At 49.8% G+C, this 12735-nt stretch overlaps 2 protein-coding genes across 2 annotated transcripts; both read left to right on the forward strand.

Moving 5' to 3' along the window:
- Nucleotides 1-890: 890 nt before the first annotated feature.
- On the forward strand, nt 891-6748 carry F5B22DRAFT_636583 (glycoside hydrolase family 20 protein; the record flags this gene model as incomplete). The annotated part of the gene is made up of 8 exons (XM_047977306.1): nt 891-1019; nt 1168-2283; nt 2364-2730; nt 4644-4820; nt 4904-5014; nt 5175-5574; nt 5656-5977; nt 6146-6748. The coding sequence occupies 8 exons, from the start codon at nt 891-893 to the stop codon at nt 6746-6748; spliced, it is 3225 nt and encodes a 1074-aa protein (XP_047830604.1).
- Nucleotides 6749-7847: 1099 nt separating this feature from the next.
- Nucleotides 7848-12553, forward strand: F5B22DRAFT_636584 (uncharacterized protein; the record flags this gene model as incomplete). The annotated part of the gene is made up of 6 exons (XM_047977307.1): nt 7848-8233; nt 8282-9365; nt 10217-10741; nt 10815-11498; nt 11560-12417; nt 12524-12553. 6 exons carry the CDS (start codon nt 7848-7850, stop codon nt 12551-12553), a joined length of 3567 nt encoding a protein of 1188 aa, XP_047830605.1.
- Between the last annotated feature and the right edge of the window lie 182 nt (nt 12554-12735).

Here is a 12735-nt window from a genome sequence, read left to right on the forward strand (position 1 = left end):
TGCTGTCTTTTCTTTGCTGGTTTCAGAAGACGTAGAGGGATGAGGAGGAAATACCTAGAATGTGTGTCTCATGTCTGCGAGACATGCATCTCCAACTGGATAATTCGCTGAGGCTGCACTCGCTGCCTACCCCATCCATCCTCCCGATCTAGACATTCGGATCGACACTGATAGAGGCCATATTTAATATCTTGGATACCTCTCCAACGAACTCGTAAAATGAGGTCGAGCATGCCTGGGTTCCTGTCTCCCCTGTAATACCTGCATAAGCGAGCCCGCAGAGCTCCCTTGCTTCTATCTCTCTGGTTCCCTTGCTTCGTGGCTCCCGTGCGCCTAACCAGAGACAACCGGCACGATACTGGCAGCCAGCGACGCCGCCACAATTTGTCAACTGCCTGATTGATTCAAGTGCAGCATTAACTACCGGAATCACCCCAGTGCATCGCCCATTGTTGGCCCACACCGGCACCAAGCTGTGCAGTAGTCGAGCTAGCTTCCGGGATATAAGTAGCTAATAAGTAACGTTGCGGTACTACTGCAGCCACACCGGCACCATCCCGTCATCTTGTGGCAGCCAATCGCCAGTCCCTTCGCCTGTCTTCGTGAAGCTCGAGCAAATCGCCAACGCGACAGGACGTCGAGCCCTGTTCGTCCACATCTTTCCTCTGTCCCGAGCGCGTCCAGGTCTAGGCGCCGGTCCCCAGCAACTGACCAGCTTACACCTCGAGCCGACAGCGTGGTACTATATCTGCTGTACGAGCCCCCCCCTTGCATTCGACTTGAGTACTTCTAGTCCTCCACTTGCATTCGCCTACCTTGATGTTGTAGAACCCGACCCTAAGGGACGAATTACTGTCATGGTGTCTCCAAATCGCCGTGGCATCTTCAGCATGCTGCTCTCGCTTTGGCTTCTTGCTTCGCCTGTGCTGGCTATCTGGCCTCAGCCGTCATCCATAAGTACTGGAGAGTCAACGCTCTGGATTAAGTCCGGGCTATCAGTCAGTTATAATGGAAAGAATGTAGGTTCATAGTTCTCGCACTCGCACGGGTTCTTTCCATCCCCTCATTAAAATCAGCTACTCACCATGACGTTTTGCACATTAGCTTCCGTGGTCCTACGGTTATGAACCGAAAGGCTCCAAGTTCTCCAGCAGTGAGATTGTGAAGGGGGGTGTGGGACGTGCCATGGACAACATCATACATAAGAACTTTGTGCCCTGGATGTTGTACAACCGCATGGAGCTTGAGGCCTCTGAACCCAGCCTTTTCAAGCCCAAAACTTACATCACTCATCTCGATATCACCCAGACTGGTAAAGATACCTCCAAGACATTCAAGCCTTTAGCCGGCGAGGTTGACGAGTCATACACCTTGAATGTGGACAAGCGTGGAAAAGCTTCCATCACTGCTGTATCCTCGACAGGTGTTCTCCGAGCATTGGAGACGTTTTCTCAGCTGTTCTACCAACACTCGAAAGGTCAATTCTTCTACACCACATCTGCTCCTGTTAAAATCACCGACAAGCCTGAATACGATCACCGTGGTATTTTGTTCGATGTCTCTCGAAGCTTTTTCCCCCTGGAGTCCATCATGCGCACCATTGATGCTATGGCTTACAACAAGATGAATCGTATCCACATCCACATAACCGACTCCCAGTCCTGGCCGTTGGAAATTCCCGCAATGCCAGAACTCCACGAGAAAGGCGCCTACGCTCGAGGCAAGACTTATAGCCCAAGTGACCTAGCTAAAATCCAGCAGTACGCAGTCAATCGTGGTATCCAACCTATCATCGAGATTGACACTCCCGGTCACTTTGGAATTGTTGCCCTCTCACACCCGGATATTGTTGCCGGCTGGGACTCAACACCCTGGACCTCATACTGCGCTGAGCCGCCTTGCGGTCAAATTCGCCTCAATGAGCCCAAGGTTGACCCCTTCCTGGATAAATTGATGGATGATCTCCTACCACGACTCTCCCCGTACAGTGCTTATTTCCACACTGGCGGAGACGAGGTCAACTTCAACATGTACACTCTCGACCCCACCGTTGGCACCAACGATTCCGCCGTGATTGTGCCGCTTCTGCAGAAATTCATTGACAAGCACCATGCCCGTGTACGAAAGGCTGGTCTCGTGCCTTTCGTGTGGGAGGAGATTCCTGTGGACTACAACGTCACGATTGGCAAGGACGTGGTCGTCCAGTCCTGGCTCGGCGACGAGGCTATTGCATCGCTCACGGCCGATGGTCACAAGGTTATTACTAGCAACCATGATTATTGGGTAAGTTTTCACAGACATATTGGCGGTTTGGCCAAATATTAAAAAAAAAAAAAAAGAGTAAGCTGACTGAGAACATACAGTACCTCGACTGCGGCCGTGGTCAGTGGCTGAACTTTGCTGGTGCTGATCTCGAAACCTACTACCCTTTCGCCGACTGGTGTTCCCCTTACAAGAACTGGCGCCTGATCTACTCTTACGACCCCCGCGCTAACCTGACGGCCGAGCAGGCCAAGCTTGTGCTCGGTGGCGAGCTCGCGGCTTGGAGCGAGTCGATTGATGACGCCACCATCGACGATATCCTGTGGCCACGCTCCAGCGCCGCAGGTGAGGTTCTATGGTCATCACCTGAGGGCCGCGCACAGATCGAGGCTGCCCCTCGTCTGGCTACGTTCCGAGAGTACATGATCGCGAGAGGCATCAAGTCTGCCACTGTTCACATGCCCTACTGTACCCAGGGCTTGAACCAGACTGCCTGCCGGTATTTGTAATGACGAATATACAGGATGTAACAAAAACCAAAGCATTTAGATACGAGATATCGCCCGGGCTGGTAGATAGTTGGCTAAGCAATGATGGCTGTTTAGTGTATATACCACCTACCCAATATTTAGGAAATAATTCCGTTAAGAGTGCCGATGTACTGGACGCTAAGTTTGCCTGTTTGAACTGTGATACTGCTTATTTGGTAAATTCAAGAATGTCTGGGATAAGAGTACGACCGACTGCACATGTGTCGAGACTACATACGCTACCTGGGGTTACAGTTAAACCCGCGATGATCTCCTGGCTGTGCTAATCGCTCCTAGACACCATCCGTCGGGCTCTAGATTTACGCCGCTACCGATCCTCGCTCGATTTTGTTACCCGAATACTGCCCGAAGATGCTGTAGAGACGTGCAGAAGACGTGACACCAGACCCCGCATTCCTTCTGTCAAGTGCCTCGGTACAGACGATCACTAACTCAGGTAGGGGTGTTGCTTAGGTAATTTTATGATTATTTTATGGTTTATCGCAGGGTTGATAAGGGGATGTATTTTGATACAGTTGTGAGGAGGATTCCCTTCTCCGTCGTTTTATTGCAGCAGAAGATGAACCTAAGCCTGTTCTAGCGCATCCTTTCAGACGGCGCGCTACCATTATGTGATTCCATACATGTGATCTTTAGCAGGCCAACTGTTTTTTTTTTAAATCATTGTGTGATTAGCGGTATCGTTAACTGAGCATCGTGAACAACTCCGTTGTTCGTAATCCTTGTATCCTCCGCGCCGAATTCGATTCCTTGTCTTCAAGGCTGGCTAAGGCCGGACCCAGATATGCAATGGCCCAATATCCCGAAAGCTTAGATCAGTCTCTTAAGTACCGTGTGCCAGCTATAAATTAGAGAGAGGTTTACACTCTTCAAGCTGTCTCGTCTCTTCCCTCGTAGTGTAGCGCAAGACCCATATGTTTTGATCCACGACACAAGTCCCTGGAAGGCCCCTAGCTCGCCTACCATACATTAAGTACTCGGTACTGTAAGGAAGAAAAGTGCCTGTTTGATGCCGTTCTGGGGTGTTACAGAAGTGTTGCTCAGATGGGACGGAGCCGGTTTGGCAATCCATTTTGGCGAGATCTTAACCGTTTTGGGGCACATTTCCCCTCTGCACGTGTATATTAATAGTGTGAATATAGTCAACCGCGGCACATTCTAGGTTCATAAGTGGAACAATAAGCGGAGATGCCATCATACTGCACTCAATCACATTGCACATTGCACATTCTTTTCTCTACATACTGGACAGGTGAGACACACTTTTGAGAAGCCTCTACAGTAGATAGTTGTACTACAGAAGGGGAAGAAGAATAGGGGATATTTTGCCGCGAATCAGAAGCGCCGAGCCTCCATAGTAGTAATCACATACAATGGTATTCCCTGTTTAGATATCGAACCTGGCCGTGCAGTACTACGTACATGTAATCATCTGTATACCTAGGTAACAGTATACGTATGGGCTGGGGACCATATTAACCCCGCGGACGCCGAATCTTGGTGACGACACTACCGGGGTACCCAACATGCCATTTATTTATACTTAAGCAGCTAAATGAGTTGCCTAGGCATGCTCTAGTTTCGGCTTGTATCGTGTGTCTGACTGACTGCGAGAATGAATACGAAAAGCAAATGATAAATAAATGATAGATAAGCAATCGTTGTGTTGACGCCATCACGAAGATTATCAACGACACGACGACGTGAAGATCTCTGCGACTATCAATAATTCGACGCTGAGATATTGATAGACAGCTTCAATATAATTCTGACCCCTCTTCGATTGATACGCCTCAGCCCTAGGTTTTGCTGACAGCTAGGCCTTAACAGCTCCTTTTGATATGGCTTTGGTCGAGCAATTACTGGAGCGTGCTTCGGCACGATCCGTTATCTTCTTTCTGACCGTGGCATTCACGCTATGGATAATTTACTTGAAGATTGATCAGTCGATACGACTCCGAAGACTGGGGGCCCGGGCCCCGAGGGTTGTTAGCCGATGGCCGTTTGGTAGGTGGCAACACAAAGGAAATTCACATATTTCCCACCCACTTTAAAGCAATCTAAGCATCTGACGTGAAGGACTGCAATAGGTCTGGACATCGTGATGAAGCAGGTGGAAGCCACGAAGAAGCATAAGAGCTTGGAAACTTTTCGGGAAATAGTGAGCCCGTCTACGAACTTCACCGCGGAGACCCAGCTACGTAAGCAAGCTTCTTACCTCATTTTCTTTCCCTAAGTGTCAAGTCCTAGGATTTAAGAGATTATGGGGCAGTATCTCTGTCCTTGAGACCCCATCTGGATTGATTCACAGATAGCATGGGAAATAGTAAAATGGAGAATGACTGACTCTGGGCGTGGTAGTGGGACGTCGCATACTTTTCACAGCAGATCCTGAGAACATCAAGGCAATCTTGGCCACGCAGTTCTCGGATTATGGCAAGGGAGAACCCTTCCACCGCGAATGGGAGGAGTTCCTTGGTGATAGCATCTTCGTTACGGATGGGCCGTCCTGGCACGCGAGCCGACAGTTACTCCGTCCTCAGTTCTCGAGGGAGCGCATCAGCCATTTACACACGTTCGAATCTCACCTAGAGACCCTGTTCAAAGCGATCGCGAATGGTGGCGCTTTGAATGGTCCTTATCAGGATGTCGACTTCGAGGCCGGAAATGGCAAGCCACTGGAGATTAGTGAGTTATTCTTCAGATATAGCTTGGATGTATCGACAAGCTTTCTACTCGGCAAAGACGTGCAATCGCTCACGTAAGTTATCGCATACCTTAAATAGTCATTGAGGCTTCTCAAAAACATATAATCCATGGGGCACTAACAGAAATCCTTCAGAAACCCTCGTGAACCATTCGCTGAGGCCTTTAATGAAGTGCAACGGATCCAGAGCCTCAGAGCGCGCGCGGGTCCGTTGCAATTCCTGGTGCCCCGCACGTCATTCCGTCGTGGCCTAAAAGTAGTCGATGAACTCTGTGACATCTACATCGATGAGGCGCTAAAACTCAGTCAAGAGGAGCTGGCAACTAAGACCAAGTCGGATCACGACTACACGTTCCTGCATGAGCTTGCACAGTTCACCCGTGATCGTAAAGTGCTACGTGACCAGCTAGTAGCCGTGCTCCTGGCTGGGCGTGATACAACGGCGGCGACGCTTTCAGTAAGCTAACCCTGAATTCTCATGGTCATCGTTTTCTAGCCTTGGTTATCTCATAACTTTCTCCTTTGTCTATGTCCCGCCTTCGAGAGTTATTACACTATTCAACGTGCGCATATACATACGCAATGCTCAAAAATGACGATATCTAACCCGAGTGCTCTGTTACAGTGGGCAATATATGAGCTTGCACGTCATCCGGATGCTGTGCGAAAGTTGCGTAATGAAATCATCGAGACACTCGGCCTCACGCGCACGCCGACATACGAAGATCTGAAGAGTATGAAGTACCTCCAGTACGTGGTCAACGAGATACTGAGGCTGTACCCCGTTGTGCCGTTCAACGTGCGTCTGGCGCTGAAGGACACGACGCTGCCTCGCGGCGGTGGAGCTGATGGCACCCAGCCAGTCGCTGTGCTCAAGGACACGCCGATTGGGTACTCGACGCTCGTGATGCAGCGACGTCCGGACCTCTACCCAGCGGTCTCGGAAAAGTTTCCCGACCCATCGGAATTCTGTCCAGACCGCTGGTTCTGGTGGCAACCTCACCCCTGGCAGTACATCCCGTTCAACGGGGGCCCGCGTATCTGCATCGGGCAGCAGTTTGCGCTGACCGAGATCACGTACGTGCTCACGCGCATGTTCCAGCGCTTCGAGCGCGTTGAGAGCTTCATGTTCGAGATTGATGGCGGGAAACCCACGCTTAAATCTGATATCGTTAGTCAGCCGGGGGATGGTGTCAAGGTTGCATTTTGGGAGGCAAAGAAACCCTGATCACCAATGGCGATACGAAAGTGACGAAGTGAAAAGCATGATATTACGCTGCTACTTGTATATGTGTTTTGAGATATGATGTTACGACGCTCGACGTGCTATGTATAGCAGAATGAAGGGTATCAAGGCGAAACCAACCCGCCCCCTTCTCCCCCCTTTTCCCTTATTAGTATTATTATTTTATTTTGGCTAGTTCTACCAATACTGCGCTTCTTTATAATTTCCTTCGCCTATTGTCTATCAAGTACGTAATGGTTGATCCAGCATTGATGAAAGGCCGCATTTGAAATTTGAAACAGCATACTTAGGGGATGATATCAATGACATAGATAGGTGTCGATTAGGAACTTGGAAGTGCTGCATGAACTGGCAGCAGCTGGTCCATCTCTATTGGCTAGGTACCTATGGGTGGCGATTAATTTCGATTGACGAGTACATGTACATATGCACACCTGACCTTGACTGCTCTGGAATCATAGTAGACCCTGGCAAGCCCGGGTAAATACTCAAAATGGAATGAATGCATTCACCCCAGATTGGATGAATGAAGAGACAACCAGCCACTTCGGACTGATGCTGTAGATCTACCTTGAATTAAGGGAAGGCGTTGACAAACAAGGCTTGTACCGTTGTACCGTAACCAGTCTGTTTATATAATCACAGGGGCTGACAAATGTGGCTCGGGAGGTGGCTTAAGCGCTGATAGCAATAAGCTGGGAGCAACCCAGACTCTGCCAGACCTACCGCAAGGATTCTTCAACCTCCTAACCCTTTGCCGACCTCCTCCGTCATTCCGCCTCGTCCCAAAAGTAGTCAACCCGTATCCCCCAAAGACGCAGGGTCCTCCTCACGGCATAGAGGCGACTCACCCGGCTTTCATTTAGCTGGTCGACTCTTCTCGCATCGCAACCTGCGCGTCGTTACGACGTCGCCACTCCAACTTTGCCACCAATTTTCACTACGCGCGACAGCACTACGCCTCTACTACGACCGTCGCGTTTCTACATCCTCGTTTAACATTTCGTAATTCGACTTACTGGCCTCGCCTTCGCGCAACATCACTATATCATACGTGAAGTGTTGTCGAATCTCGAGCAACATGTCGATCGAGATCGCCCTGAACACGCCGCTGGCGGATGCCCTTAACAGTGTCATTCAGCCGAAACTGATGGAAGTTGGCTGGGCGCAATCAAATGACGATGCTGCCCTGTCCGAATATATTATCCTCATGCTCGTGAACGGCAAAACACAAGAGCAAATTGCAGGAGAACTTGCAGGCGATCTATTGAGTCTCGGACCCGATGACCCAGCCGCTCGGGACTTCACACATTGGCTTTTTGATCAGATCAATGCTCTACAGTCACAACTTAACGGCGGTCTCGCGCATGCGGGTAATTCCGCGGAAGGTGGCGTCCTAACTGATGCGGTTCCTATGGAGCAAGATACAGAGATGAGCACATCAACAGATGGCCCAGAACTTAACGCGTATGTGTCTTTCGATTCTATTCTTGACTGAGTACTAACAAAAATTAGGCCTACCGGACCAAAATCCATGAGGAATGGTAATATGAGAGGCGGCCGCGAGAAGCGAATGTTCGGTCAAATGGCGAAAGCAATGGACCGCAGCCATGACTCGGTGTTGCATCGCGTTAGAGGAAATGGCAACGAGCGAATCAATGCGCACAACCGAGGACCTCCAAGCGGACCTAGGCTCGGACGCGGCAACAACCGCATGATGAACAACCGCGCCGCCGGGATATCTGCTGGACTCAACCAGATGGCTAACAGCATGCCAGGCATGGCTGGCCCACCCAACATGAACGGTATGAACGACATGAGCTGGATGATGCAGAGCGGCCCTCAGCAAGAACAGATTTTTCAATTACTCCAGCAACAGAACCAAATGATGGCCCAGTTGCAACAACAGCTTTCCCAGCAGAACCAAAACAACAATGGCCGGCCAGGAAGGTCTTTGTTTGACCGAACTCAGAACCCGCGAGGTGGTAGGAGAGGAGGCCATCATATGAACGGCCCTAGGTCATTACATACCGGGTCACCAAAGCCGCCAGACAACAATGCCGAGGGTGAGGATGTTGATATGTCACAAGGCAAACCAGAGCCACCAAATCCCGAGACAACAATTTGCAAGTTCAACCTGGCTTGTACAAACAAGGAGTGCAAGTTCGCTCATCAGTCGCCTGCAGCCCCTCCTAACACAACTGTGGATGTTACCGACGTTTGCTCATTCGGGGCAGCTTGCAAGAACTGGAAGTGTGTGGGTCGCCATCCTTCTCCGGCTACCAAGCGTGCCCATCAGAATGAACAGGAGTGTAAATTTTATCCCAATTGCACGAATCCGCACTGCCCTTTCAAACACCCCGACATGCCTCCTTGTCGTAACGGGGGCGACTGCAACGTGGAGGGGTGCAAGTTTACTCACCTACAAACCATGTGCAAGTTCAAGCCCTGCAAGAACCGATACTGCCCTTTCAAGCACGAAGAGGGTCAACGCGGCACGTTCCCAGACAAGGTGTGGACAACGGAGGGAGCAAAGAACCATGTGAGCGAGAGGCACTTTATCGACCAAAATGGCGCGGAGGAACTCATCATTCCTGGAGTGGACGAGGATACCGCCCAAGACGCGACGGCTATGGATGCAAGCATTCAATAGGTTACAGTTGTCGTCATGGCAGGATGTTTTGCTATGATACGAGGTTACACGATATCAGAGAAGGAAAATTAGAGGGAGAGCCCAGGTGAGGAGGTATCGAACAGCATTCCCCACGAGGTGGGGATCTACGATTTCAAGATGATTGCATTGTATATTATAGCTGGACTTGTGTGTCACTCAGCGGAGCCAAGCTGAACGAGGGGTTCTTGGAGTTCAGGTTGGTGTTTTTGTACGTGATAGTCAGAGAATGGGATTAGACGGAGAAAAGGAAGCCTATCGGGACCTCAGCATACCTACATGGAATATACCCAATGCGAATCTTTGTGATATGTTAAAAAAAAAAAACCTCTAACCATCTTCTTCCTCTGCTCTGTGTATCTGGAAACAATCATCAGCGCCAGGTGCCATGGACAGAGCTGCTATTGACATAGGTATAAGTAGGTGCTCTCACCTTGCACCAGGTTGTCGTAAGATTGGTGACCTAAGTGCTACCTACCTCGGTAGTATAGAGGCAGGTTACCTAACTAGCTACCTGTCCCTACCCGCTAATTTATACCTTACCTAGGTACCTACTACCTAGGCTAGGTATGTTCTGTACTGTAGGTAGGTACCCACTACGTACAGGTGGTAGCTCTTGTAGAGGTAGGTACCTTAAGGTGTAGATGTCGAACCATTACTACGCCATGACGGCTGTTCCCCACGCCACCCATGCCCCCCCCCCAATTTTGACAATGACGAGCGCCGTCTGATACGCTTCACTTTTCTCTGCCGCATATTCGCGACATGTCAGGCTGCAGTCCTGTCGTTGCATACGTGCAATGATTCCCAAACGCCCAGAAGATGCTTTCATAATCCTTCTACGGTCGCTTTACAACAACGCTCAGCGCTCAACCCAACGGTTAGCAACCCGCCGCCCCACCACGCTGCTCGGCCGGCCTCACTTGTCCGCGCGACTGCTCAGCACTCTATCCGGCTCGCGAAGTCGTCCTGAAACCTCAATTGGCTCGAGTCTCGCTTATAGGGGCCAGAAACAGCCATACGCCACCACTTCCACCGGCCAAACAGAACCACGTCAGATTGCCATCCTCGGCGCTGGAATAACAGGCTTGACGGCAGCGCATTACTTGGCCCGTCATGCAGAGAATGCGCATATAACAATCTACGAGGCTACTGATAGGCCGGGAGGATGGATTAAGGCAAATAGGGTCGAAGTTGAGGACGACAACGGGAATAAAGGCCATGTCTTGCTTCAAAATGGTCCGCGGATGCTCCGTTCCGGCAGTTCGTCAACTAAATACGACGATCTTGTCCTGTACGACGTGGTAAGTCACGCATACTCTAAATAAGCCATGAAGACGGCGGCATTGCTGATCGTGTTTCCCATCCATCTTATAGCTTGCTAGCTTGAATATGGGTGATCAAATCCGACACCCGGAAGGTGTGTCGGATAGCCGCTACCTATACTATCCCGATCATCTTGTAAAAATGCCGTCCGGGGAGCGAAGTCTAGATAACCTAGTTGGCGCAATCCAAAGCTACCTTTCAGAACCCATATGGTCCGGCGGCTTAAGGACTGCATTCAATTTCTGGGTTAGCTATAACAAGTCTTTGGCTCCGTCCCACCGTCACCATCCCAACACCTCCCACGAGGTACCAGAAACCGACGAGTCAGTCACGCAGTTTCTAAAGAGGATCCTAAAAGATGACAGATTTATCAATAATATAGTGTCTGGCATAATGCACGGCATATATGGAGGCGACATCAACAAATTGAGTGCCAAGCACACCATATTAGACCGCCTGTGGTATCATTTCCAAAACCCTCTTCCTCCTGACATGAAAGCTTCTTGGGTCGATCTCAAAGAATGGTATTTGTTATTTGACATGCTGAGTGGACCTAACAGGCTCAAGATTATTGAGCTAGCTGAGAAGGCTATTGATTGGAAGCTGTTAGCATTTGAAGACGGCCTTGTATCGTTGGTTAGAGGCTTAGAGGAAGACCTCAAGAAGAGGAGCAATGTCACCTTCAGCTACAACAAAACTATTACATCACTAAAGCATGAAAATGGTAAAATTTTGGTAAGCTGGTCACCCAAGAATCCATACTCTCATTGAATGCTTAAACTAATCAGCATTCTAGGTGACGAAGTCAAACTCAAACAAACCAGCACAACACGACCATGTGATATGTACATTATTCTCTAAGAAGCTTGCTCAGATCACGGAGCCGCAGAATTCTTTGCCCTCACTCGCAGAGACACATGCCGTGACTATCATGGTCGTCAACCTGTGGTACCCGAACCCCAATCTCTTGGCTGAACATGGTTTCGGGTACCTCATCCCATCATCTACCCCCGAAAACGAAGAGGGTGCTCTCGGCGTACTTTTCGACTCAGATTTACGAACCGATGACAACGAAATGCCCGGCACCAAGCTCACTGTCATGCTTGGCGGACATCACTGGGATGGCTGGGAGTATTTCCCGTCAGAAGAGGCGGGAATTGCTATGGCGAAGGAGGTTGTACGACGTCAGCTAGGCATCAACTCTGACGAAAGAGTGGTTGCAAGTACACGCCTATGTCGTGATTGTCTACCGCAGCACTTCGTGGGTCATCGTGACCGCATGAAAGAGGCGCACTACGAACTTCTCTCGGCATTTCAGGGTCATCTTAGCGTTGCAGGACCCAGTTACACCACAATTGGTGTGATACCTTCTATGCGCGCAGGGTTCGACGCGGCCATGCGTGTCGCGCGTGGCCATGGACAACCTTGGTTCCGCATCCCTGAGCGCAATCGCATAACCTTAGATAACCTTTCCCCAGAATCTCCAGAAAATGATTATTGGTTACCAAACGACGCTTCTCCCACGAAAATTGATACCATCGGGGATACAGGGCTAGAGCATTTCACAGAAAAAGAATGGGCCAACCTGCGCCCTTCGGTACGGGATGGAATGCTATTCCGCAAATTCACCGGCAAACCGGCTCGTTTCCTCGACGTAGACCAGAGACAATTGAAAAATGCTCCGCCGATGCATGGCGCTGGCATTCGCATTGTAAAAGTCGTAAAAAAAACGACTTCCAATGGCGACAGATGACGGAAAGCCAAATGTTCAGCAGCGACCAGTAACCTAAATCAATGGCTCAGATTCTTAAATGTGTATATATATGGGCAAATGTAGATTACACACAAATATAATCATGTCACTTGTCATATACGGCGTGTACTACGTTTGATCTCCTTGAAATAGGTACTATACGTACAAATACCTGACGCTGGCTCACTGTGAATAGGAGAGACCAATCGAGAAAAAAAA

Source organism: Xylaria bambusicola (genome assembly GCF_022495145.1).
Source record: "Xylaria bambusicola strain CBS 139988 unplaced genomic scaffold F5B22scaffold_22, whole genome shotgun sequence".
Lineage (NCBI taxonomy): Eukaryota > Fungi > Ascomycota > Sordariomycetes > Xylariales > Xylariaceae > Xylaria > Xylaria bambusicola.